Source organism: Drosophila kikkawai, chromosome 2L, assembly GCF_030179895.1.
Source record: "Drosophila kikkawai strain 14028-0561.14 chromosome 2L, DkikHiC1v2, whole genome shotgun sequence".
Lineage (NCBI taxonomy): Eukaryota > Metazoa > Arthropoda > Insecta > Diptera > Drosophilidae > Drosophila > Drosophila kikkawai.
Window position 1 is genome coordinate 8,895,379 of NC_091728.1, and position 27,281 is coordinate 8,922,659.

At 40.7% G+C, this 27,281-nt stretch overlaps 6 protein-coding genes across 12 annotated transcripts; 5 read left to right on the plus strand and 1 right to left on the minus strand.

Annotated features, from left to right (window-relative positions):
* The first annotated feature begins 2,906 nt into the window (after positions 1-2,906).
* LOC108074869 (glyoxylate reductase/hydroxypyruvate reductase) lies at positions 2,907-5,838 on the plus strand. 7 transcript variants are annotated; one of them, XM_017167088.3, is made up of 5 exons: positions 2,907-2,970; positions 4,308-4,736; positions 4,790-5,127; positions 5,192-5,317; positions 5,605-5,838. In XM_017167088.3, exons 2-5 carry the CDS (start codon positions 4,339-4,341, stop codon positions 5,721-5,723), a joined length of 981 nt encoding a protein of 326 aa, XP_017022577.1. In that variant the 5' UTR covers positions 2,907-2,970; positions 4,308-4,338; the 3' UTR covers positions 5,724-5,838. The 7 variants fall into 7 exon arrangements, with proteins under 7 accessions (XP_017022577.1, XP_017022578.1, XP_070145195.1 ...); XM_017167089.3 differs by having other exon boundaries at positions 2,919-2,970; positions 4,317-4,736; XM_070289094.1 differs by lacking the exon at positions 2,907-2,970 and adding an exon at positions 3,861-3,877.
* A 680-nt stretch (positions 5,839-6,518) lies between these two features.
* LOC108074781 (glyoxylate reductase/hydroxypyruvate reductase) lies at positions 6,519-7,919 on the plus strand. The gene is made up of 4 exons (XM_017166958.3): positions 6,519-6,954; positions 7,099-7,430; positions 7,490-7,615; positions 7,679-7,919. Exons 1-4 carry the CDS (start codon positions 6,548-6,550, stop codon positions 7,795-7,797), a joined length of 984 nt encoding a protein of 327 aa, XP_017022447.1. The 5' UTR covers positions 6,519-6,547; the 3' UTR covers positions 7,798-7,919.
* A 469-nt stretch (positions 7,920-8,388) lies between these two features.
* LOC108074777 (glyoxylate reductase/hydroxypyruvate reductase) lies at positions 8,389-9,941 on the plus strand. Its single transcript, XM_017166955.3, has 5 exons — positions 8,389-8,412; positions 8,590-8,987; positions 9,048-9,385; positions 9,445-9,570; positions 9,777-9,941. The coding sequence occupies exons 2-5, from the start codon at positions 8,593-8,595 to the stop codon at positions 9,893-9,895; spliced, it is 978 nt and encodes a 325-aa protein (XP_017022444.1). The 5' UTR covers positions 8,389-8,412; positions 8,590-8,592; the 3' UTR covers positions 9,896-9,941.
* An 11-nt stretch (positions 9,942-9,952) lies between these two features.
* Oseg5 (intraflagellar transport protein Oseg5) lies at positions 9,953-12,650 on the minus strand. Its single transcript, XM_017166954.3, has 6 exons — positions 12,468-12,650; positions 11,936-12,392; positions 11,644-11,871; positions 11,194-11,573; positions 10,607-11,134; positions 9,953-10,553 (listed from the first exon to the last, which is right to left on the minus strand). Exons 1-6 carry the CDS (start codon positions 12,602-12,604, stop codon positions 9,953-9,955), a joined length of 2,331 nt encoding a protein of 776 aa, XP_017022443.1. The 5' UTR covers positions 12,605-12,650.
* Positions 12,651-15,356: 2,706 nt separating this feature from the next.
* LOC108074783 (UPAR/Ly6 domain-containing protein twit) lies at positions 15,357-25,458 on the plus strand. The gene is made up of 3 exons (XM_017166960.2): positions 15,357-15,677; positions 20,178-20,363; positions 24,805-25,458. Exons 1-3 carry the CDS (start codon positions 15,608-15,610, stop codon positions 25,020-25,022), a joined length of 474 nt encoding a protein of 157 aa, XP_017022449.1. The 5' UTR covers positions 15,357-15,607; the 3' UTR covers positions 25,023-25,458.
* Positions 25,459-25,673: 215 nt separating this feature from the next.
* On the plus strand, positions 25,674-26,716 carry LOC108074786 (uncharacterized). Its single transcript, XM_017166964.3, has one exon. It carries the CDS (start codon positions 25,750-25,752, stop codon positions 26,584-26,586), a length of 837 nt encoding a protein of 278 aa, XP_017022453.1. The 5' UTR covers positions 25,674-25,749; the 3' UTR covers positions 26,587-26,716.
* The last annotated feature ends 565 nt before the right edge of the window (positions 26,717-27,281 follow it).

The window sequence follows — 27,281 nt, forward strand, 5'->3', positions numbered from 1 at the left end:
GAAGGCGCCTGCGCGGAGTGCGGTGGGATTTTCTTGGCTTCGCTTTGCAGCTTTGTCGCTCGCTCGGTCGCCATTTGCGATTCCCGCTGCTCTGTCGCCGAATATGAAGCAAGCAGAATGAGCTGCAAGTAGGATTGGAGATGAGATGTTTTATTTTCAGCTTTCCGCTGCTTACTGTTGTCGTTGGAGTCGGATGCTGCTGCTTAGATGATGCTAGCGACTTGACCTTGACACTTGAATTTAACCCACTATGGTTTATGTAAAAAGAGGTGGTCTAGATGCCACTTTTAATGCCATATTCTGACAGGTTTGTACATATTTAAACATTTTTTCTACACCATAAATAAATTTAGAAAATTAAATTTAAATTAAATTTCATTATCGTACTAAGATATGTACTACCAAAGTGTTATTTATAGGGTTAAATAGCTTGGTGCAGCTCCGTCGAGATCGAGGGCAGTGGCCACTTGACGCAGCTCCAGCTGCTTTCATCGCAGTTACATGGGCACCGTTACTCGCCGCCCGCCTATCTTTTTCTCTGTGTCTCTCCTGCCTCCACTTCCGCCCTCTGGCTCTCTGGCTGTATTTTAGCTGCTGTCTGCTGTCATCAATTGCTGATTGCTTGTTCGCCAAACCGCAGTTTAGCGCTGGCAATGCCGGCGGCCGCGGCGTAACGGTAAGTAACGACGTCGCTACCAGCGGCCCGACACAACGACTACGATAACGATAACATCGTGGCGGCCCCATCTGATAGACAGCTGTCTCCCGGTTACGTCAGTCAAAATGACGCATCGTGTTTTGGTAACAGGAAAGCATGAATTGAAAACCAAAAACGCAGACAATATACAGACGCCCCCCTTGCCGCCGCTGGAACTTGCAAGAAAATCACCACAAGGAAACAGAACAAAGCCAAAGTAAAAAGAAAAAACAAAAAAACACACACACGACGCAGCGACTCGGCGCAGTCGGCGTCACGACAACGAAAAAATCCACCCTCGCATCACGCGCCACAGAACTTTGTTGGTTTTCTTTCCATCCTTCGCTTCCTCTTTTCAATTAGGCAGAGTGCACTGTCTAGGCAAATTCTGCCTCTTAGGGGGTGGGAGCGAGGTGAAGCATTATGGGGGGGCAGGGAAAAGTGCAGAATGCTATTTGGCGCCCTAAACAACAAATCACAAACTGCAACAACATACAGCAGCAACATCTATATGTACATACATAAACAGCTGCAGCATTATAGGAAACATCAGTGTTGAAAGTTTAAAAAAGCTAATAATAATTTTACTAGAAGCAACTAAAATATTTCCATTTATTGAATTTGTGGAGATATTAGATAAATTTATAATCTTCTAAATACCAAACAAAAATTACTTTAAATAAATTATCTCGTATTTCAGTTCATAATAAAATTTATTTATTTATTTGTAATTAATACAAAAAATTACTCATACGCAATGTAGGCCTATACAATATATTGGTCAATATTAAGTATACGCAATATATACATATCAGGGATTTGCTTTCCTAGCAACTATACATATACATATGTATATATTTTATTCTTTTAATAAACTTAATAAACATTGGCAGTAAAAAGCCTAAGCGAGCACCACTGATGCTAACGCCAACGCGAACGGTTCTTGCCGCCGCTTTCACACAGCAACAAAAAAAAAATACACTAAAAATGGAGGACTGGGTGAGTGTGCTTTTGCCAGTGCTGAACTCCTGCTGCTTTGCGGACAAAATTTGAGCAGATCCGCTCACAAAAAAACGGCATTATGTACTAAAACTACGAAATAGTGCTGTGATGTCCCAGTCACCATCTCCAGTGGCTCCACAGTTCCAGGGCTCCACGGCTCCATTGCCTCCGGCTAACCAAATGGTGCCCATTCCAATTGGAAATCACACACCGCTCGCATGGGAAAAGTCCCCAACTGGTATTTCGAGCAGGCGCACAGATTTCCCAACTGCTCACTCCTCGCGAAGAGTTCCGATTCTGCTTCGCTTCTCCGATAAGAAGCAATGACACAATCACAATGAGACGAGATAAGCAACAGAGAGTGAGATGGCACCATAGAGGCAGAGAAAGAGGGAGTGAGAGGCGATGAAAGAGCGCTCTGTGGAGTGAAGGAAGAGGGCCATCAAGTGACGAGCGCAATGTCTAATCAGAAAGAGAGTCACTGATCGCGATGATAGCACTGGAATTCCGGTTAGTATTATTGCTAACAATTTTTAAAACTAAATTATTACTGCTCTATAAGAAGGATTTCTTACCTGAAATTTATCATGGCTATAAGCTTTTGTGCAATGTAAATAGTAACACTAGGAATTTGTACAGCTTAAAATAATATTAATGCAGTTGAATATCGATTAATAAAAATAAATTAATTAATTAGATACCTGAGAATATTAGCAATACACATAATCAACAATATAATATGTGAAAATTAAGTATACGCACATTATATTTTATAATATTAACATACAATTTTGTTGTTTATTGTTTTATGTCTTTAATTTACAATCAATAACATTAATAGTTTAATCAAATATTGCATTTTGATTTATTGATAAGCCAATTCCTGTGTCATTAATGACTTTCCAGATGAATCTGTAAAATAGTTTCATCATTTGTATAAATCCAAATATTTTTATGCATTTTTAAATACACATCTTACTCATAAATACATATTTCAAATATAATTTTGAATTTGTTAAATAAATAATCAAATACAAATTCAAATTAATCCAATTCTCTTAATTTTTTTACTGACATTTAATGACTTTCCAAATTCCTCTAAAATTTGGTTTATAAACAATTATCGCTCAACTAACTCTTTTTTTGTAAACTGATAATTGTATTCGCCGATGTGACGGGGACTCTATATAAAGGTTTAGGCTTCGGGCTCCGATTATTCAGTCGTGCGGCAAGCGCAGAGCAGAAAAGTATTCTAAATTCTAGATCTCACGGTAAGAGTGAAAAAGAGAAAATATAGTAAGAGAAACCGATCGCGAGTACTTGAAAAAGCTTTTCATTACCGGACAATCCCCCCGGAAAAACATTTCAGTTCGTTTCCTTCGTCGAAAGAGTTTGATGCGAGAGAACAATTTAATAGTGTCAAGTGCATAATTACTATTTAAAAAATAATAAGAGCCCTTTAGTTAGAGACTGTTGTAAGCCCCAGCTTTTTAAGAGAGGTCCAAAGAGTGTTAGTTTGTTTTTCTATGACATTGAGACCAAGTTGTAATTAGAATCAAAATTTGAGTGTGGGTTTGTTCCATTCCCCCAATAAACAATGCGAAATAAGCATCAAATTGTCAAAAAAGTTGAATGAGCTTCGAATGTCGTGGGCAAGTGATTAGATGTGAGCATATCTAGAAGGTTTGCTTGTCGGAATTTCGCCATAAATCTCGTGGGGGGACTCAAGTGCTGAGATAGCGACCATATATAACCCCTTTGACTTTGGGCGTTTACTGGGACAATGTTGGTCAGATAACCATTACTGTTTACTTGGCGTAAAAAATATTAATTGAATCCCAAACATTTTTCTTGGTCAGAGAACAAGACTTTTCATTCATTCCAAAATATAATATAAAATTGATTGATTTTGCCTATATTTATATATTTTTTATATTAAATATTTGCTTGTTTAAATAGTTTGCATCAAATTTTCTTTGAAAACATTGTCGTTTGAAATTGGTGTATATAATTGATACTTTTTAATTTATAAACAAAGTTTACTAAGCCTATAAACTAATTACAATTACTAATGTATATTTTGCGTCTTTTTTAAATAATTAAATCTTAAATATATTTTCAAATCAATCTGCAAATTCCTGAAATGCCTTTCTTTTTAAAGTTTATTTTTAAAAAAAGGTTGGTTAATATATTTCTAAAAATAACTGAGCTTACTCCTTAATGTCGCGCAACTTCAGTTCTCAAAACGAGTTAAAAGTCTTATACGTCGCGAGGTAGAAGAGAACTCAGTGGGAGAACACAGCTGCTCAACGGCTTGGGAAATATTTCTATATTTTTTGTACAGCAAAGAGATAGAGCGCGGATCATAATGCTAAACAGGTTCATTGGTTTATCAACCACGATCGTGGGTCGCAGCAGTCGCAGCGGCTTTCTGTCCTCGTCGTCGCTCTTAAAAGCCGGGTGCGTATGCCGCTTCTGAGCTCAGTCGCTCGCCAAGCTCGACTTCGATCGCAACAATATTTCTCGAGATGGGATCGATTTCTCGACTTTTGTTCCCACTGATCGTGGCCTTGCTCATAGCTGGTAGTAACGCCGACCTCTTTGGCAGGGGCAGCAGGAATCAGAAGCAGAACCGCACCATGTCCAGTGGCAAGGCTTTCAAGGTCCTGGTTACCCATCCCGAGGTTCCCCAGGAGGGCATCGATATCCTGAAGCAGAACTGCGAGGTCATCCAAGTGCAGAGCGTTCCCGTTGACAGGGCCGAGCTCTTGCGTAAAATCAGTGGAGTCGATGGTGTCCTCTGGGGTGGTCATCAACCCCTCAATGCTGAGGCCTTGGATGCTGCCGGTCCCCAGCTGAAATCCATCTCCACCATGTCGGCAGGCATCGATTATGTGGATGTCCCCGAGCTGAAGAAGCGCAAGATCCCGCTGGGACACACTCCCACCGTTCTTAATACTGCGGTGGCTGACTTGGCTGTGGGCCTCCTCATTGCCGCCGGTCGTCGCTTCCACGAGGGACGCAAGAAGATCGATAAGTGAGTCCTTAATACCTTCCAATTAAAGGGTACTTACTAAAGTCTCTTTCCAGTGACCAGTGGGAGAACTACCATCTGAACTGGCTTTTAGGCCAGGACATTCGTGACTCCACCGTGGGCTTCTACGGCTTCGGAGGCATTGGCCAGGCCATTGCCAAGCGCCTGTCCGGCTTTGACATCGACCGCGTGCTGTACACCACCCGCCGACGCGTGCACAAGGAGATCGAGGAGGAGTTCAACGCCAAGAAGGTGGACTTTGACACTCTGCTGGCGGAGAGTGACTTCATTGTGATCGCCTCCCCCTTGACCAAGGACACTCAGGGAGTGTTCAATGCCACCGCCTTCAACAAGATGAAGGAGACTGCAGTGCTGGTCAACATTGGCCGGGGCAGTAAGTTTGTCTTCGTTTTTATCATTATTTATTTATTTATTATATTATATTATCCACCCCGCAGAAATTGTCAACCAGGATGACCTCTATGAGGCTCTCAAGTCGAACAGAATCTTCTCCGCTGGCCTGGACGTTGTGGATCCAGAGCCCCTGTCGCCCAAGGACAAGCTGCTGACGCTGGACAATGTTGGTAAGTGGGGGGTGGAGACGATCGAAATAAAATTCGGTTTATTGATATCAGTCTAGGAAATGCTCGTATTTCTGGCCTTGTTATCAGTTTCGTGATTCAGTCTTATCTGCTTAGTGGGTTGACATTGTCTAAAAGTATTTTCGGTGAGATTTAACTAAGGTTTTTTGAAGGTTACAAACCATTCTTGCCATGTCTTTTAAAGGTTAAACTTAAAGTTTTATCTTCACCTACAAATTAAGTTTTGTTAAATTCACCACTAACCTTGATTTATCTATGATCTCTTTCAGTTGTCCTGCCCCACATTGGCTCTGCCACGAAGCGAACTCGCGCCGAAATGGCCACCATTGCCGCCCACAATGTGCTCCGCGGACTGGTCGGCGAGCCCATGCTGTCGCCCGCCTACTAGGAATTTCAAATCGGACTTAAATGGAAATACGGGCAACTAGCGGAGTGTGAAATGCATTCTGAGTGGCCTTGGCATTATTGTAGATGTGAAAATAAAAAATTATAATTAAAAATAATCACGTACAAAGCTAGTACAAATTGCCTTATTTAAATATGAAAAAGGTTGTTTCGAGAGAATGGAAATTAAGAGTTCTTATACGAGTTGGTTTGTATGTACTTGAATATAGTAGAATTTTAATTGTTATTAAGAAAGTAGTGGCAAGAAATCAGGAAATATATAATTATTCAATTAACCAATATTTTATTAGGCTAAGATCTTTTTTTAAAAACTTTCTATATGCGCTATTGAATGCCTTTCACTTTAAAGTAATTTTTTAATTTAAATAAGAATTATATTATAGAAGATATAACAGTTTTTTCGAATGCAGAATATTTATGGGAAAATTTAGACAGAAATAAACATTGTGTATGACATTTTCTTACACACTTTGAAGGGGACTTAATTTCCCCTCGTTATATATTATTTAAACAAAATGCAATGAGCATTTAATATATGCATTTTGATATAAAAAACCCTGTCTAAAAAATCGAAATACCCCACTAAAGTGTATGATAACAACAAAAATAGGAAATAATTAAAGCTGCCGCTACCATTTCCATGCCAAATTGAGAACGAAATATAAAGCTTAAGAGTAAAGTTAGAACCGAAGAGACTGAGAAGGAGAGCAACCCCCTGCGAAAGCTTGAGAATTGTTTTGGGGCTGGGTAATTTCCACTGAATAGTTTAGCGCCGTAAGCGACGGCTGATTGTTCATTTTTTGTATCATGTCCCGCGCTGCATCCACTGCATTCAAGGTGCTAATTTCGCATCCAAATGTCCCGACGCCGGCGCTGGAACTCCTCAGATCCCGCGGAGCAGAGACAATTGTGTGCCAGAGTGTACCGCCGTCGCGGGAGGAGATCCTAAAGAAGGTACCCGGTGTCGATGCCATCTATTGGGCCCACTATCAGCCCCTGAATGCCGGCATTCTGGATGCGGCCGGGCCCCAGCTGCGGTGCGTTAGCACCATGTCGTCGGGCATTGATTATGTGGATGTGCCCGAGTTTAAGCTACGGCAAATCCCATTGGGACACACACCGGGAGTGGTAAAGAATTCGGTTGCCGATCTGGCCATCGGTTTGATGATTGCAGCGGGTCGTCATTTCCATGCTGGGCGCACCGAAATCGAGAGGTAGGAGCCAACAGCTTGTGATGAGCTTTTTATATAGAAAGCTTTTTTACGGGGGGATGTCCCCTAACCAGACTTTTGAATACCCTTTTTGGAGAGGTTTTGAATTTTTAAGGATTTATAATTTAAACTCCCATTTGTTTGTAGGTCTCAATGGAAAACGGAGCAGATCAACTGGATGATGGGCCAGGAGATTCGGGACTCGGTAATAGGATTCTTTGGTTTCGGAGGCATTAGCCAGGCGATTGCCAAGCGCCTGCAGAGCTGGGACGTGGCCAAGATCCTTTACCACACCCGAACCCGAAAGGAAAACGACGGCGACTTCAAGGCAGAACACGTGTCCTTTGAAACGCTGCTGAAGGAAAGCGATTTCCTGGTGGTAGCTGCTCCACTTACCAATGAGACGAGGGATAAGTTCAATGCCCAGGCCTTTGGCCAGATGAAGAAGTCTTCGGTGTTTGTAAATGTGGCAAGAGGCGGTGGGTATTAAGAGTAAGTTTGTATGATTTCACAAATATAAATATATAATTTGTTAAAGGTCTCGTTAATCAACCGGACCTACATGAGGCCTTGACCAGTGGAAGGATATTTGCAGCTGGCTTGGATGTCACCACTCCCGAACCACTGCCCGCCGACAATCCACTCCTTAAACTGCCCAATTGTGGTGAGTTGGGCTAAATTCTTTACTATATATGGTTGCATTTTATATCTTTTATTTGTTTTTTAGTTATTCTACCCCATATGGGCACTCAGACCATGAAAACCACCATTGAAATGAGTCTCTTGGCCGCCAACAACATTCTTAATGCCATGGAGGGAAAGCCCATGATAAGGCCTGCCTACTGATTTTAATTTGGAAATAAATATATTTTAAAAATGTTCAATCTGAATAATAAATTAGGTACAAAACTGTAGAAAATCTCGCACAGAACAGTTTTCCGATTTAAAATAAATTCTCTTTTGGCCGAGTTATGATATTTTTTATTTTAAAAAAATCAAGAAGTTTTTTAATATAAAAAATCCGATTTTATAATACAAAATAATATTTTTCTAAGTCAAGGAATCATTTCCGACCCCATAAACCATATATATTCTTGATCAGCATTAACATACGAATCTTTCTAGACATGTCCGGAAGAAATCTATTTTTTGGCAATTTTTGCGAAATTTGATAAGGGGTTACATCATTAAAATTAGCAAAAATGGCAAAAAATTTTGATTTCTTAAAATTTTAAATTTGGTATGCAGTTTTTTTAAATTAATAAAAACTAACACAAAACTGCTTTCCGAATCGAAATTAATGCATTTTTGGCTTAGTTATGAAATATTTTAATTGTTACCTGCAAGGGTATGAAAGGTTTGTTGGCTTTTTTTTAGGTGATAAGTATCAGTGATATCTGACACTCTATAAAAGCGGTCTGCCACAGCTAATAGTTTTTCAGTCGTTACTCAAACGTGCAGGTAAATAGTCTGTGTTCAAATATATTTCGTAGAATTTAAGAGTCTAAAAGCTTTCAGAACACGCTCTTTAATATATTTCGAAAAATCAAGAGAAAATCTCTCTTAGTAATTATTTTTCACATGTTTACCTTCACACTTATAATTATTATTATTATTTTATTTAAAAAAAACCCCCAGATAATGTCCAAGCCCTACAAGGTACTAATAGCACACACCGATGTCCCGCCGGAGGGAATCGATATCCTAAGGGAAAAGTGCGAAATCCTGCAGGTCACAAGTGAACCGCCCAATAATCGGATCGAAGTCCTGGAGAAGATCAGGGGTTGCCATGCCGCTGTTTGGGGTGGTCGAGATCTTCTAAATGCCGAGGTTTTGGATGCTGCAGGTCCGCAATTCAAGGCGGTATCCACGATGTCTTCCGGAATAAATAATGTAGATGTTCCGGAGCTGAAAAAGCGGGGCATACCTCTGGGGAGTACTCCCGCCATGCTAACCGTGGCGGTGGCCGATCTAGCGGTGGGTTTACTTATCGCTGCTGCTCGGAGATTCCAGGAGGGACGAAGAAAGATCGACAGGTGAGCAGGATATATAGTATATATCTTTTCTTTATTGATATACTTGAAACGTTTTTCCAGAGACCAGTGGGAGAACTATCACCTTAATTGGCTTTTGGGCCAGGACATTCGTGACTCCACCGTGGGTTTTTATGGTTTTGGTGGCATTGGTCAGGCTATAGCCCAGCGTCTGTCCGGATTCGATATCGATCGTGTCTTGTACACCACCCGAAGTCGTGTTAGTCCGGAGATCGAAGAAAAGTTTAATGCCAAGAAGGTGGATTTCGATACGTTGCTGGCGGAAAGTGACTTCCTGGTCATTGCGTGTCCTTTGACCCAGGAAACTCAGGGTCTGTTTGATGCCACTGCCTTTAACAAGATGAAGAAGACCACTGTGCTGGTCAACATTGCCCGAGGCAGTAAGTTGATTATAATTCAGATTTATTATCGCTTTTTATATGGCATGGCTATCCCACAGAAATTGTCAACCAGGATGATCTTTATGATGCTTTGAAATCAAACCAAATATTTGCCGCAGGCTTGGATGTCATGGATCCCGAACCCCTAAAGTCAACAGATAAGCTGTTGGCATTGGATAATGTTGGTGAGTTAAAATATATTTAAATTATAATAAGAAGTTTATCTTTAAAAAGTAATACTTCTTTGAATGGAATTTTTTGAATGGCAACAAGTATAACAGCTCCAATCTCTTGTTGAATTTCTTGACAACATGACGCCTTTAGCTGTTATCTTTTAAGTCCCATTATCGTAGAGTACTTGACTAATTTCTTATTTGCTATGCCCTTACAGTGGTTACTCCGCATGTGGGTTATGCTACGAAGCGAACCCGAATCGATGCTGCTTCCCTGGCTGCCCATAACGTCCTGCGAGGATTAGCTGGGGAGCCCATGTTGTCACCCGCTTATTAAATGGAAAATCTATTGTTTTTTTAATTAAATTTTTGAAACCCATAAAAATATTCTCCTCTATTCGCTGGGACTACTATTAGGATCCTCTTTTACCACGTGAGGTAGGTATGTGGGATCCCATTCCTCCCTTTGCAACGCCTTGAGGTACTTGATCCTCTCTTGGAGCACCCGCTGCATCAGGTCCGGCTCCTCCACTCTATGTTTCTGGGCAATTTCCAAGGCTCTCCGCCAGTTGTGCATTCGCAGGGACAGACCCACCGCCTGTTGGATCTTACGGCCATGCAGCAGGATCGTCTCCGCCTCCAGCATCCTGCCCAGCATCAGCGAGTTCTCTGCCATCTGCTCGGCACTCGAGGGCGTCAGTGTCTTTAGGTGCTGCAGGTAGCTCACCTTGTCGATTTGCAAGGCGGCTGCATAGGCCTCCTCGCTAATCTGCAGTTGGTGTTTCCTGGTGGCCACCGCCGCCAAGGTGGCCCACAGACTGGCATGCTGTGCCAGCCGGCAGATCTTCAGCGCCTGCGGCCACTGGCCCTCGAGCAGAGCGCGATGCAGGACCTCGCAGTAGATGTTCACATTGACGGGGAGCAGGGCCCCAGCACAACGAAAAGTAATTACTGCATCCTCGAAACTCTCGATGGCAATCTGCTTGCCGAATTCCCTACAAAACATAGGAGTTTATAGTGAATTTTGTATTAAATCTAAGAAACTTACGCGGTGTCCAAGGTAATGGTGGTGAGGGCAATGATCGTGGGATCGGAGGCTCCCTCTCCGGGACAGTACCAAATGCTGTAGCAGGAGTCGTGCACTCCCACCAGGATATTCGTCTCGCTGGCCCATTTAATCGCCGTGAGCTGCGTCCCGATCTTGTAAATCTCGTCGGTCCGCTCACCACTGAGATTGCGCGACTCACTGACGAACAGCTCCCGATTGGAGTCTATGAAGGCCACGAACTGGTCATCCGGTGTGCCCGCTCGACAGGCGGCGATCTCCGCCAGCGGCTGCTTGGCTCTCAACGAATGCGGATCGTACTGCCGCGATGCACCTGGTATCAGATCGAAAAGGTGAAGCAGCGTGGGGTCTGAATTGTCACGAATGGCCAGGACATCAAGGCCCAAGGAGAGGGAGCGCCAGGTGAGCAGGGGAATCTGCGCTTGGGAGCCGGGATATCGGGGATTCAAATGCAGGCGACCCGTGTAGGTGTACACCCATATAGACGAGGCATCCAAGATCATAAAGTATCTAAAATAATTTATTAAAGATTAGAGACATTCTAGAGATGAAAGGTACATTTTACTCACTTCTTGCCCACTTCAATGACCCTGGTATCGTTCCTGCCATCGACTATAATAGGGGTATTGATGTACTTTTCATTGTAGATGTGAATCTGATGGGTGGTGGCCACCACCAGGTGTCCATAGCCCAGACCAAAGTTAATAACGCGCTGCGGAAAATCCAGGACATCTTGGGTGCCATTGGCAATGTCCTTTAGAGCAATGGACTTGCGACTATTGCTGGTGGCCTTTAGATTCCTGGAGATCAATTGCTGCTCGATGGCATAGGCCACTATTAGCTGACCCGTGGAGGTGCCACACGCCACCTGAGTGCCATCCGCCGACCAGGACAAGCTGAAAAAGGAGCCCACACTCGGGGCCGTAAAGCGGGCACTGTTGTAGGACCACTGAGATAATAAATATAAAATAAAGTATTTTATAAGTTTTTTTGAAGTCAGAACTAGGATTAGGACTCACTCCCGTGCTGTGGCACAGCTTGAGCAGATTGAAAGTGCCAACCAGCAGGTAATCCTTCTCGGGATTGAAGGCCACACTCGTGATGGCGAACTCCTCGGCGGCACTGGTAAACAGATTGGCGCCCTGGGCATCCCAGATCTTGAAGCGAAAGTCCTCGCCGCCGGAGGCTATGACATTGGACTGAGCGGACCAACTGAGGGCCAGAACCAGGCCATCATGGGCGCGCCACTATTGGGATGAGATTATAATTATTATAAGAACTTTATTACAGAATAGGCATAATATATCTCACCCTTATAAGCTTGCTATTAGCTGCCAGTGGCTTGATGGACACATGACTTCCCTGACAGAACACAATCGAGGTGGAGTTGGGTGCCCAGCGAGCGCAGCGTATGGCCTCCTCGTTCTGCACCACCGTGGAGCGTAGCATACCGGATCTTGACCAGATCTTGATCACACCATCCTCGCCAGCGGTGAGCAGACCGGCGCCATCAGGACTCCATCGTCCCGAACTAATAGCTGCCCCATGGGCCGAGATGCTTCGCTCCACGCGGGCACTCTTATTGAGGATCACGAACCGGCCATCGTTGCTGCACACCAGCAAGGTGTCGCTGCCCTTGCCCCCGCCACTGCTCCGGCCGCCTAGCAGGAGCCAGTGCAGGTCCGTAGGGACAAAGTCATCTGGCAGTTTGGCTACCTCCACAGAGTCTCGGGTCACGTCGCTCCACTTGAAGATCTGGTGGTCATCGCTGCAGAAGGATATAAATATATTAAAAACATCATAAATAATAATATTAAATTATTATTAATAATGATGATGCTACCTCACAAAATATATCTCCTCATTGCTGCTCCAATCCACGCAGCTCAGTGGATAATTCGAACTTGTTTGGCTGCCTTCCCCTGCTGCCTCGGTGGTTTTTAGGGAACTCTTCTTGCAGAGTCGCGTTCGCAGCTTCATGGCGGCAATATTTTTGTGACAACCAAAAAACCAAAATATTTTCTTTGTTTGGGCCAAAGCACTGGTTGTCAAGGTGATTTGGTTTCCTTTTGATTTTAATTGTTGAATGTTGCCATGGTTTTGCGCGGTTGATATCGTAATAAGTGGTTGTGATATAGGAAAACTAACGTATTTAAACGAGATTCGAGTTTGGTTGAAATATTTGGTTGTATTATCGTAAGCACAAAAAAACTTACCACGCTGATCCTAATATCGTATTCGTATAAATGGTTGTGATATAGGGAGAAAATATAGAAAAATCCGAACAACTTCCCCACGACCTTAATATCGTAGAAACTTTGTTTTACCTTTTAAGTTTCCTTACTTTGTGTGATCTCATTACAAATTTTTAATTTCCTACTTGCTAAGCTTCGTTTCTACTGTTGTAATCAACGCTGTAAGCAAATTGTCTGAGATCAACTTTGCTTCGTCTAGTTTTTGGGAGTCGCGTTGAGTTAAGTTAGTAGGCTAGTCTATAATTAAGGTTTATTATTAAGTCAAGCAAGCGAAACCGTTTTCACCAGCAATTTGCCGTAATCATTGTCAGCGACTGAGACGCAGATGCGAATTGTTCAGACAAATAAGATTTGGCCGACGGAAATGCTGGAACGTGACGAGATCAGATTCGAACTTAAAGGGCAAATATTACGTTGATTAATATAAAAACTTTCGGGCACAGTTCCACTTAACTATTGAGTTTCCCTTTGTACTAATTACTTCCGTTTCCTTTTAATTGCGGCCACTCCACTAAATGGCTTTCAGCATAATGACCAACATAAGTTCTTCGGAGTGAACTAATCGATTCCTGAAGCAGGCTTCAATTATTTTCTAATTTGTTTGCAGCCACAGAAGGAATTTCATCAATAAATCGGTAAAAATCGTACTAATCATCGCACCCCGAAGGGAAACTCACACGTCAATGGGGTTGTCAAGTCGCTGTCCGATTTCCCTGGCTTTCCATATCCACTCATATAGAACAATCAATCTATATAGTGGAAATCTACGCGGTTCTGTCTTATCATCCCCCCATTGTCTTGTTTGGTTTATTGTCTTGGAGGCGTAGTTTATTGGATTTACTCGACACAAGTGACACATTTCATGTTCAACGAACTAGCCCAACTCATTTTTCATGTACCCGAGTACATTGGCTTACTGGATTTTTCTTATTTGTGCTCGAGTAAAAGGTTTTTTTTTTTTTTGGGGGACAATCAAGGAATGGCTAGGAGTTTGAGGAAGATAATTTCATACCAAAGTGATTGGCCGATTATTCGTCTGGCCATTGAACTGGGACTAGGACTATAATTGGTCTTTAACCAAATCAGTTATATAATGGTATGCAATTTTCAGGTATTTTCTATAAATGGCAAGGGTTTTAAATATTACAATAAATAAACAACAAGTAAAACTATATTTTATATAGTAGAAATATATTTTTACTTAGAATCTTTAACATGAACCCTCAGTCGGTAGTCTCCTTTTCTTGGTCAAATCCTTAAGCAAATCTTAGTAAATCCATTCCCTTTCGTCTTCTGTTGTAAATTCCAAAGAACTAACCACGAAATGTCGTAAAAAATTGATGTTTTTGACGACTGAAACCGAACGCAAAACAAACTTTATTAACTTTTTATTATTTGCAGCCATAAAACGCAAATAAATCCAGCTTCGCATAATGTATTTGCAACATTTTTGTGTGGCACATTTTCACCCCTCAGCATTGCAGCATGGCAGCATTGCATTTCCTTATCAGAGCATTGCACTTGATTAGACTGGCGACACTCTGATGGTCAAATCGAAGTCAATATCCAATTGAAGCTGTCTCAGTGACGGCGATGCGTTGACGACTGCAGCCAACTCTGATGGTGGCGGTGGCTGCCTTTAAGCGTCAAATGGAGCGAAAAATAAAGAACAAATCGATGGGGAACAGTGGTTGGGGAACTTAAGATTAGCATTTAAAATTTAAAAATATTTTTTAGGTATTTGTTGTATATTTTTTTAAATTTACATTACATTAAATGGTTAATACAGAAGTGCATATACATAGAAAACCAATGTGAATAATTTTAATGCTATAAATACATTTTGAAAAATTAAATTTACTGCAGAAATTAAATTAAAACCCTTTAAAATGTGCTTAAAAGTAGGTAATATCCATCAATTTCAGAATAAGTTTGTAACATTTTATAGCTTAATTTGTACAATTTTGCAATGCCTTTGAAAATTCAAGTTATTTCTGTAAATTTAATGAATAAATATTGTAATATAGTAAATAAGGCTCTATAAAAGTAATGTTGCAGATTTTAACTATGGTTTCCACTAAGAACTTTTTAGTTTTTCTGATTCAAAATATTTTTAATCTTATTTTTAATCTCAAATTGTTCTGTGTGCCACTGTGCTTGCCATTAAAACTGCAAGTGTTTGCGGCCACCATTAAAAGTGCAGCCACATCGCGGAGCAGTGGAGCTCGTAAATGTAAACGTTAACGCAAACCCAACCCGAACTTCGTTCCGCTCAAATTCCGCTCCAACCCAATCCGAAAACCGAAAAGCCGAAATAGCCCCCGCCAATCGCGGTACTATTCTTTGCGTTGAAAGCCCTCTTTCAATCGGTTTGCTTTCAACGATCTCACACGAGTGCCGTGGGGTTGGGTTCGTTTTGTTATTGGTTCAACTGTCGCGTAGTTTTCAGTATTCAGACTCGGTGTTCAGTGCTCAGTGCTCAGTGTTCGGTGTTCGGTGTTCAGTTCTCAGCTTCAGTTCGCTGCGATTCAGTTTCTGTTTCTGTTTCAGTTCGCTGTCAGTTTGTCAACGGGTCGCATGCGTGTTCGGAAAATCGTCGTCAACCTAAATATTCATATATATTTTTTGGGAAATCGGAAGGCTACAAGAAAGTGTAGTGCCTGTGCAGTGAAATAAATAAATACCACTTCACCCAAAGAAATATTAAAGGAAAATAAAATAAAAAGCCATGAGGTCCTACGGTTCAACAGGCTGCCTTTTGCTGGGCTTATTCTCTCTGCTGATGTTGCTTAATACTGGTGGGTTTCCAGCACCAAGTACTTTTCCACCTTTTATGCACCTGAGCACCCCCATGAAATCGCAGCTAATTAAGTGGAGGGAGCTCACGGACTGGCTCAAGTGCGTGGGCGTGATTTTCCATTTAAATGTGCAACAAAAAGCCAAGCCAAGGGTTCAGTGAACCAAATCAAAGGGGTTCATGTAAGCGGAAAATAAGGGGGAAACTCAGTCAGATTAAAGTATTTGACAGCTGCTGCAAGACTGTGAAAATCATTTAAGGAGAGCAGAGAAAATGTACAGGGAAACCTTACGAATAATAAATAAAGTAGTGGCTTCCTAAACGAATTTCTTTAAAGTTAAAAATATATAGAAATTTAAAGTAACAAGTAATTGCATTTAAAATGTAAAAACAACCATTTTCATTGTCTCAAGTTTGAATTCAAAAATTATTTTTGCACATAAATTTAAATTTATATATTGTTTCCCCGTTAAGATTCCTTATTGTTTTCGCTTTCCTGAACTGACATAATTACTGGTAATTACAAAACACAATCAATTGACCTCATTGATAAGCCTCTTGAGTTCCCTGCATGGCCATCTGTCTGCACTTCATTAAAAAAGGCTTATTTTTTGCATTATCAGAGCAGTTTTGCCTGACATCTGAAATCCACTTGAAATACCTGAAATTCAGGAGAGAAGAAAAATGAAAAATCCGGCGAGCGTTCGCCAACAGCTTCATTTTCCATGATTTATTGATATTTATGCACTTGCCCGATATTTTTCGTGTTTATTTTTACTTCAAACGCCTGACGTTCGAATACAATGAGAACAAAAATATTTTCACAACCTTAAAATTACGGAAAACATGAATATTATAAATAGCAGCCACCAGAAACGATGGAAAAATGAGAAATGCTTTTCAGTAATTATATTATATTCGGAGAAGTAAAAAGGGGTGCGTCAAGAAATATTCGTGTAGTAACATGGAAATTGTTTTTAATGCCTTTATTATCTAAGAGGAGATATATAGTCGTATTTATATTATGTTAAAGTCATTACTCAAAGCGCACTTCAAATTTTCCATGGATAAGCGTGCCACATATCTGGTCTTGTCATCAACTAAAAGTTTATTTGTGTTTATGCTACGTGGGCGTGGCCAGGAGTAGTCGCAGCAAATGACAACTTTGAGTGGCATAAACTTAATGCCACAAGCTGGCCACCACTCACGACAGCCCCCATAAAAAGTGACTCAGCTTGTGATAAACCCTAGTCATCCAAATCTTGGGGGTTACATTATTATTTCTGGTATTCGCAAAACAGCTCATCTGATTGTCAGTTGCCCGATGAGGCATATCCAGCCTTAACCTTCCACTTATCTTAATTGTCAGTTGCCGAGATCGTCTTAATTAATAATCCGCCGCTGGGCCCAAAGGCTAATTAAATCCATTCAGCTGCTTACTAATTTACTGCAGTTTTCTGTGGCATAAAACGCAGTCATCTTGAATATGGAAACTAGACTGGAATTAAAATCCCTGGGAGAACACACCCACCCACATGGCATTGTAGCAATTTGTGGGGAATGCATTAATGTAAACTTTTCTACAGCAAAAAGTATTGATTTCAAGGTTCATAAACAGGGATTTAAATCTTGTTTGTGTTGTATAACCTTTTATCCTTTTTATATCTCAACAAAAAACAAGCTATACACTTTTTCTATATTTTTTAAACTAAGAAAAACGTATGAAAAACGTATTTGTGGGTGGGCGGAAATAACGACAGGCATAATGTAGGAAATTATATAGAATTCCTAAGGGGATTTCGTGCTCTTTCATTACACAATTTGTTGTTATTTATAGTCACATTTACTGTTTATGTCAGAAACTTTATAAACATGTATAGTATTTCTAAATATTTGTATTAAGAGTAGAATGAAACCTAATAAAATATTTAAAAATCACGTATTCAATATCTTATACTGATGAAATCTCTATTTAAGGTCATTGTTTATATCAAACATACATTGAATAATCCACAAATATGTACAAAAAAGGCGCAACCTTTCAAAGACACTCCCACTGGCCCTTCCCTTTGCATTCCAGCAATTTCTCGATGCATTTCAATATACCTAATTACTTAGGCATTCGGGCCAATTGCGCTGCAATTTTGATAAACGTTCGACGAGCTGAGTTTAGCATTTGGCATTTTTCGCTCAGTTGAACGAACTTTGATGGCATGTCAGTTAAACTTTCCATTGAACCTCCATTGCCTTTTTGGGGTCACAAAGTTACGCCCCTCCTCAGACTCGTAAGTTTGGCGAGCAGCTTAAAGGGGAGTTGGTGATATGGAGCCAAACTTTATGGGAGTTTTCAGGGGGAAGAAAACCGGGGCTGGTAATCAACACGTTTCTTATGGGGCAAAGTCGTAGGGTTATGAAGTTACAGGGGGTGAGATCGAAATATGTTGCAAGTCCAACTTGCGGCCTGCCTCAAGTTTTTGCGGCTTAATGGAAAAATTGCATGTGAACCCCCAATGGCTGTGTTTGAGTGTGTGTTTTGTGGGAAACTCTGTGCCCCATTGTTGGGAACTCTGACTTTCAGTTGGATATGTGTAAATGGCATATGGCATATGTGCTGCAGTTCCACATGCCGAGGGCAATAAACTCCAGCGACTTTATAGGCCTAGCTGTCATTTTCAGAAGTTTACTGACATTAGTTGTGGAGTGCCTTTTATGTTGTATATGAATATGTTTTAAGGGTTGAGTTTATTAAGGAATAGTCAGACTAGAAATTAAAAGAAAACCCAAGAAATCACATGACTTTTAACATTTAATTTAATAATGCAGCTCATTGTAAACATAAAACCATTTCGCCTGTCTGAAAACTTAAGATCTATGTTTGAAGCCAGCTTTTTGTTTCCCGGGAACCCCAGCCCCCTCGCTTTTGCTTCGACGATGATTAAAGCCGAATTCCAATGGCCAAAACTATCGGCGAAAACATCTCGTCCAACAAATACTTACGCACTTAGCAGCCCCCAAATCCGAAACCGAATCTGAAGCCGATTCGGAATGGGAATCGGAATCGTACTCAAACTCGAATGCGTTTTGGCCATGTTTGGGAGGCAGTTGCGGCTGCCACAGCAGTTGGCATAATGCAAGGCACAATATCAATTTTCCACGAGCTGCAACGGAATTACAGTCATTACCATTAGTAAACTGCCACCGACGGCAAGCGGACGCGCAAATAAACAATTCAGCAAACGATCTGACAATTCAACTGTCAATTAATTTCAATATATTGTAAATGATTATAATTTCCATCTCAGTTACGCATACGTTTTTCGCGGCACTTTTTCGGTTCTCAATTGCCAACGTAGCCTGCCAATGCGAAAACGAATGCGAATGCGAATCGAACGCAAATTGCAATGTTTATGCCCCTTGTTTATGGCCAAATGCGGTCGCTGGCCGAAAACACGTTTCGGTTTTGGTTTTCGGCTTCTATCAATGCGTTGGTTGGCACACTTCTCCCGCCTTTTCCCGCCACTTATCTAGGCTTTCGTTTAAACGCACCTCAACGTGTTGGCTAAGTGCATTTAACCCGAACGTTAGCGTTTGACGTTTAAATTGGCCAGCGAAACTAGTTTTATGGTCGCCATCATCTTAGCCACCGCGGTCATCATCATCACTCAAGTGTTCTTGTAGTCATACACCGAAGAATATTAATGAGAATATTGTTTTTCCTGGCAGGGAAAGGGATAATTTAATACGAAAGCAGAATCAATATTTAAGATTGGAAACTCTCCAGTGAAGAGTTATTATCCCATTGGAACTATTCCAGACAAATCTACAAAAGAATTAAATTATTAATTATCAATTACTTTTACTTCTTTATAAGTTCTAAGAGGTTTCTTTACAGAAATATATATTTCTTTTAAAAATGTATAAGCCATATTATTTTAGTAATTATAAAGTTATTAAGATAGGCCTCTTTTTCCCCTGTGCATCCACAATTGCTGGCTCCGTTTAATCAAATAATTATTTACACACTACTCGGGCCCGGCTAATCGCACGCATAAACCAGCCTTAGCCGAACTTTTTGACACTTTTATAAGGCAGTTGCCCCATAGGCTGTCCCATAAATAACTCGGCCCGGCCGAAACTCAGCTTCTGGACTCAAATTAGTGGCGGCTCTAAGCAGTATTTCAAAGATATCCGCCAAAAGGCATTGCATGCAGCAGGAAATTATGGCCATTCCAGTTGAGTTTTGATGGGTTTCGATTCATTAGCGGGTCAGTTATGGATTTGAAGAGCAATAATTACTTAGTTACTTTATTATACTCTTGTCCAGCTTTGGTTCCCAGAGAAACGGGAAATCATGTAGAAGAAACGAAGACAAGGTAAACCTATACCTTAGACCTACCTTAGACTTACCTCATTCTTTGTGTTTGTTAAGTAAATATTAAAAGAAAACTAAGCCTTAACAGATTCTTCCCTAATAATATTTAATCTTTAACCTATTTTTCAGCCTCTGCTGTGCTGCGTTGCTGGCGCTGCTCCACGGATGTATCTAATGGCGAGTTCTGCAATGATCCCTTCCAACCGGACGGCATTTCGGAGCAACAGCGCTACTGGAGCTACGTGAACTGCACCTACTCGGTGGGCGTGAAGTCAGTGAATGCGCGGCCAGTCTGCAAGAAACTGGTGCAGGAAGGTGAGCTAAATATATATCTATATCTGTTAACTATATAGCCAAACCCCCACACACATCACCAGCAGTGGCAGTGGCAGTGCACATCAAACAAAAAAGTCAAAATAATGCCACACATGAATAATTGTGCACCCGTTGCATTTGCATTGTTGTGAGTGCTTGTGCGGTCTTTGGACAGGTTACACTGAGAAAAATGGATAAATACATAGGAGGAACTTTATAAAAAAAATATTTAAAAAATAAATATGAACTTGTTTTGTAAAATTCAAGAAAAATCTCTTGAAATATAGAGTTGAACTCTAAGAAAATTACTCAAAAATATTTTTTAAATTAGTAATCAATAATTATAATAATAAATATATACAAAATACCCTTGAAATCAAAGCATTCAAGATTATAAAATAAATGTTGTATAGTTTTTTCCCCAAGTGTAAATCCACAATGTAGCTTAAGAAGCAAGGGGATCAGATCAGCCGATCGACAAGACTCACACCCGGCTGTGGCTTAGAGTCAAACGAGATTGAAATTTATTGGCCTGACAAAGTCCAAACAAGTGCAGGCGACACAACAAACACAGCAAACAAAGCATACACAAGCTGAGCTGCAGAAGTGCAGCTGCTGGGCGGTCAAAGGGGCGTGGCAGGTGGGGAATGGGGCGGGGCGGAAGGCAAAAAACAACAACAAGTGGCGACATTTTGGCCCGCTGAGCCGAGTTGCATGTGCCGCTAATTTACGGCAAATTTATGAAGAGAGTGTGAGAGAGAGATAGAGTGCTAGAAACAAACGAGGCGTATGAGTGATATACGTTTTCTTTTTGTTTTGGCGATCTGAAGTCCGATTCAGCTTGTTGCCTGTCTGGTTTATGGCCGGTTTTATTGTTGTCTGTGGCCGAGGCAATTTGTGCATTTGCATACGCGACCAAAACAAAACAAAATCACACTTTTCACCTTTTATTTTTATTTATTTATTTATTTTGGCCAATTTACCAAGCGTTCCGTGTCGCCAATTTCGATCTAAATTCACTTTGTACGTCAGCCGTGCATAAATTTATGCCTATCAGCCTGCAGACGACTCGTTTTGGTGTTGAGCCTCATAATGTAGGCCATTGATGGCTAAACAATGCAATACAAATAATGGTTGACTTTAAATTATGTAATTCAACCAGCAAAAGCTTTATTGTGAGGCTTATAGGGGCAGAAATTAATGAAATGGGAGACTGCTATTATTTTATATATAATTTGTGACATGTACTTAATTTATTGTTAATAACAAAAGGCATTTAGTTTGAAATTTGCATTGCTTAAAAAGTAATTAACTATAAAAACTAAGCCTAGAAAATAAAATATGAATCTCATACATAAAATTTAATTATAACATATTCCACACACATATCTTTGTTAATACACTGTAGAGCGGAAGGCCTCGGTAGCCATTGCTCATTATCCTTTGTTTACTTTTAGTTTATAACTATTAGTTAGCATTAAATAAATAAATAAATAAATAAAATATGAATAATATAGATACAAATATAAGTAAATAGAAGAAGGTTGTATTTATAATAACTTTAAGAAAAACCCTACTTTTTGAATTACAGTATATACCTTTAATAAATTTTTTTTAAATGTATTTTTATGTAGATATACGCCGGACAGGGATTTCCTATCCGCACTTAGGCAATTTTTTTTGTTATGACCAATTAATGAACACCATTAAATTTTTGCAATCAAGCGTCTACAAATTGGCTCGGCGAATATTTGCAAGACTTGCGCCTGGCAGTTGGCAGTTGGCAATTAAAATTGCAATTGCAGACTCTCAACTGAATGGCGAGGCTACGTCTCCGCGTCTATATCTTCGGGTATCTGCGACTGTTGGGGACTAAGCCCAGCTACATGAGCAGCGCTTGTAATGCGCAAAATACATAATATACGAGAGTCGAGCGGCTAAGGAAAAAATATACACAAAATACATATAAATTAATTAAGTTGTTGCACAGCGTGAAGCGCTCAATTACGGGTCGCGAGGAGAGCCGGGGGGGTGTGGGGTGGAAAATCGGCGGAAAACGCGGCAGCAGAATGTGTCTGAGAAAAATGCAACTAGGCGATGCAACTTGTTGTTGCCATCTGAGTGCACCGATCAATTTATATGCCGTTAAATTAATTGCCTATGAAGCTCAGCCCGGCTTAGACGAGTGGCTGACTTTTTGGCAAAATGTCAAATTAAAAATGTATTCCATAATTCTGCCACCGGCCGAGAGACCGGGGCACTTGGAGCCCCAAATGTGAAGCCGAGCAATTAGCCGCAGGCTGTTGGTTTTGCCAGTGACTTGGCAAAAGATATTTTCGCAACCTGTGTTTCAGGCCCAAAAAGCTGAGAGCCGGCCTAAGACCATTTTGGGCCGCTAACAGCTTATTCCAATGCACTTTTCTCTCGGGACGTGTCGAGCCAAAAGGGAGAGGTTATATCGTCAAAGTTTGATTTATATGTTTTGCTCAACAAGTCACTGAAAATTGATGTGGGACTCTGAAGAGGTTCAATTTAATGGAGCTCCTTATAAATTAAATGATTAGAGATATATTTTTTTAAGCTAGAAAGATTCCCCTGTTGATGCTGGTCAATAATATATATGGTTTATGGGGTCGGAAATGATTCCTTGACTTAGAAAAATATTATTTTGTATTATAAAATCTGATTTTTCATATTAAAAAACTTCTTGATTTTTTTTTAAATTAAAAATATCATAACTCGGCCAAAAGAGCATTAATTTTAAATCGAAAAACTGTTTTGTGCAAGATTTTCTACAGTTAATAAATCTGCATACTTCATTTGAAAATTTTGAAAATTCTATTTTTTATCAAAATCAAAAATTTTAATGATGTAACCCCTTATAAAATTTTGCAAAAATGGCCAAAAAATCGATTTCTTCTTAATATATCTAGAAAGATTCCCCTGTTGATGCTGTTCATGAATATATATACTTTTTAGGGTCGGAAACGTCTCCTTCACTGCGTTGCAAACTTCTGACTGAAATTATAATACCCTGCAAGGGTATAAATATATTTTAAATTATAGATCCAAAAGAACCTCAATAAAATTTATAGGTTCTAGTTTTTTAGAGTATAACATCTTCGACTTAAACCGCTTTTCCAAAACTCTTTTCTATTTTGTTTTAATTTACCATATTTGTTTCAGCATTTTTTTGTCGTTTTAAAACATACATAACGAGCCATAAATAATTAAATTAATTAAAATTTAAATTTATTACGCTGTGTGTGCGGTAGACAATGTCCGAACGGCATTTTTCGTTGCGTTTTCGTAAAACTGACCAACTGGCGAGCGGAGCACGCGGCGTATGCGCAATGTGGCAATGGCACACACACTCACACACACGCATTCCGAGTGGCCGCTGCATTCTGAGCCTTGTTTGATGCGACGGCCGTGATAAGGCGACAATTGTCAACAATTTTATTAGGCCCACTGTCCACCGTCTGAGCCAATCGAAGCCAATCACGAAAATGGTTAGCGTTGACCATTTCGAGCGGCTCTTAAAGTTCGACTTTGCCGTATTCCATTGGAAATGTTTTTACCAGTTTGTCATTTTGTTCTATTTGCCAATACGCACACTCAACCTCTGAGAGCCTATACACGCAATTTGTTGTGTGTGTTTACTTATTTATTTTGTATTTCTTTTTTTTTTTTGTGAGATTTGCTCTTTCTGGTTTTCATTTGCTGTCCGATTGCAAATTGTCTCTCGTTTCGCGCTCGTTCGTTTTCGGCAAATCGTGTGCGTTTCGCAGGCCTCATTTTGCGGCTATTTTTTTGTTTGCCGGGCATATAGCCGGGCATATAGATATAGCCCGCCTTGAACCCGTTCGCCGGTGGAGAGGTCAGATCGGGTCCTACTCAAATTACTTTCTTTCGTTCACACAGATCGTTAGGTGCGATTAGGACTGGTTCATTGCTGAAATTTACATAGTATTTTAAACAGGATTTGACTAAGAGTTGTGCTGATTTTATATGATTATCTTTTATTTATATTATTTTATTTTCAAACAAATTAATAAAGGGAATTTCTTACTTTTTGCTTACAGATTTCCTTTTGAAATATTATATTTTTTAGCTTAAACTTCCATTATTATCTAAGATATATATTAAAGTATATCAACCCACCAACTTCCACAAAATTAACTAAGCGCCTTAGAGCTATCCATCAGCCTGGGTTCATACCCCAGACCATGACCACATTGTTGGCTTCATTTTTTCGCCTTGCGGCCATTGCAAATGTCATTTCTGAGATATTTTCATGGCTCCCAAGAAACAAGCAAAGCCCACGCCGGCACGTACACATAAATTAAATTTAATGCGCACACACACACACACACACATACAGAGTAGACCTTAATTAAAATGGTTAAATTAAAATATTTCAACTGCTCTGCATTTACAGTTTACGGCAAGCGGGTAATTTCGCGCTCCTGCTTTTACGAGGACATGGACGATCCGGCGGACAAGTGTGCCAATGACCAGACTTCGTCCTACATCAAGACCGTCTACTGCCGCACCTGCACCACGGATGGCTGCAATGGAGCCGGAGGAGCCTCACCCTGGGCCGTCTTGCTAGTCCTGCCTCTTTTGCTGGCAGCATTCCGGCAGACATGCAAATGAGCCACGGATCCGGAACCGGCCCGGACTTAATTACGGGACTGCAAGTTGAAGCTGGCCGGGTATCTCGCTCGGTGCTCTTAGCCCCCCGGACTTAACTGGATTTCTTCAACGAGTTTTTAGTCACTTTGCCCCCCACGAATCAGCACAAATCACACGCGAAGGAACGGAGCTCCATGTCCCCTCGCCATCATCCAGGACCCAGCAGAATGGTCTCCCTCACAAGAAATAAAAAAGAAACAAGAAACAATCAGTTATTCGTAGTCACAACTCCACATTCATCATTCAACTTCAACACTCGATCAACACACACACACACTTAACTTTGTTGTAATTTGTACATCTTTGTAATATCTTTATTATGTATTTGTAATTGAAATGGCAAGGCTTACGGCCGCAGCCTCTTACATAAATAAATAAATCGTAATTAGATGGTAAATGAGTTGTGTTTTTATAAGGATTTTATTTGTAAATTGTTCAAGGTAAGTTTAAGTAATATAAAATTAAATATAGTGTAGTTTGTTAACCAACTTATAATAAAACTTTAAAAATATATTCTTGTTACTTAAGTTATCACTAAAATTTCAATAAAATAACTAAGAAAGTAGAACCTACTGTCACAATTTGTAGTCATAGCAACCCATAAAAATGTCAGTTATTCATTTAATTTCCCTTCATATCACCTTGGCCTTGAAACACCTGTCACTCCCGCCTTTTCCAGATCCTTAAAATGTTAATGTCCCCCAAGAAAAAGTCCAGCCCCGATCCTGGAGTGCCCACGACCTCCTCGAGCCGTCGCCATCGGCTCGATCCTGTGCCGCAATGGAGTCGCCTGTTGGACCACAACGACGAAGCGCGACAGAGGAAGAAAAACGACCGCTACCAGGTGGAAATACCCAACCGGCTGTGGTCGCTGTTTGGCCATGTGAGGCCAGTGGAGCCGGAAAAGAGGGAGCTTTATTCGCTGGGCTCTTGCGTTACTGCGGCTTCCGGAAAAACGCTGGCCTGCTGTGTGATGGCTTGCTGCGCGGGAAGCTTCCACTCGCTGGACTGCTGGGACTCGCAGCTGCTGGACAGGATCATGGTGAATGGGCAGGACTACCATGAAGTCAGCTTGGCGGGCAGGCTGCGCAAGGATTTGGGACCGGGCGGTGAACTAACCCTAGAGAGTCTGGGCACTGCGTGCTCCTTAGACGGACAGCCCTTTTGGCTGGACATCGAGAAGTTCAGTTCCGGCAAGCTGTACAACAAAAGCAAGAGCCTGGGCTCCGCCCTGAGTGTCTTCTTTGCTCACCACCTGCAGACCGGCATCCTGCAGCTAAGGGATCAGGCGCTGGCCTTTGGTTATATTCCAGAATTTGCTGCCGGTGGTGCCTTCTTCATGTTCCATTGTCAGGCGCAGGGGAAGCCGGTGTTCAACGAATGCGAGACCGCACCGTATGTCCTGAGGATGCGACAGCTGAAGCAGTTACTCAATTGCATCCTGATCACTTTAGACGAGCGCCAGCACAATGTGCCCTTCAAGATACACAAGGTCCACTGTGTGCCCATGGCCGCCTATATGTAGATACATCCATATATGGGGGGATATTCAATTTTAAATTAACAAGTTATTGAAAACTAGAAGTACTTTTCGAAATTTATATATCTTCTGATCCCAACAGCATTTCGCCTCTCCAATAAAACTTGAATCTAAAGGAAGGCAACAAGTATAAACAATTTTTGTTTAGAGAAACTAAAAGTAAAGATGGTAAACACAAGAGAAGGGATTTAATTATAAAAGTTATTGATTGTGTTAGCCATTTGCCAAAGGAAAACTTTTAGCCCTAACTTATCAAGTAATTTTAGTTAATAAAATGTTATAATAAAGATTAACAAAATTTAGATAAAGCTATAAGAGGCAGAATTCTTAATGCAAAACTTGAATGTCCAAAGGTTAGATTATTTTCAAAAGGTTAAAGTATATACTTACAGCCTGAATAGCTGTATAAAACCATTACATTTCCCGAGAGATGATCTAATCCAAGAAGAATTATGCACTTTATTGTCTCTTTTATTATCTTAAAAAAAAAAAGTGCACTAAAACGAACAACCCCTGGAGCTCTCCTAACCCGACGAGGCCCACATTAAAAACACATTTCTGCCAAGCAAATCAAAAGTAATTGTCTCACATCACTGCGCTTGACATTGCCCGCCGACTGCGATGCATTTGGTTTCCTTCCCATTATACAAAATATGCTTATGTGTCGTACTTTCCGTATA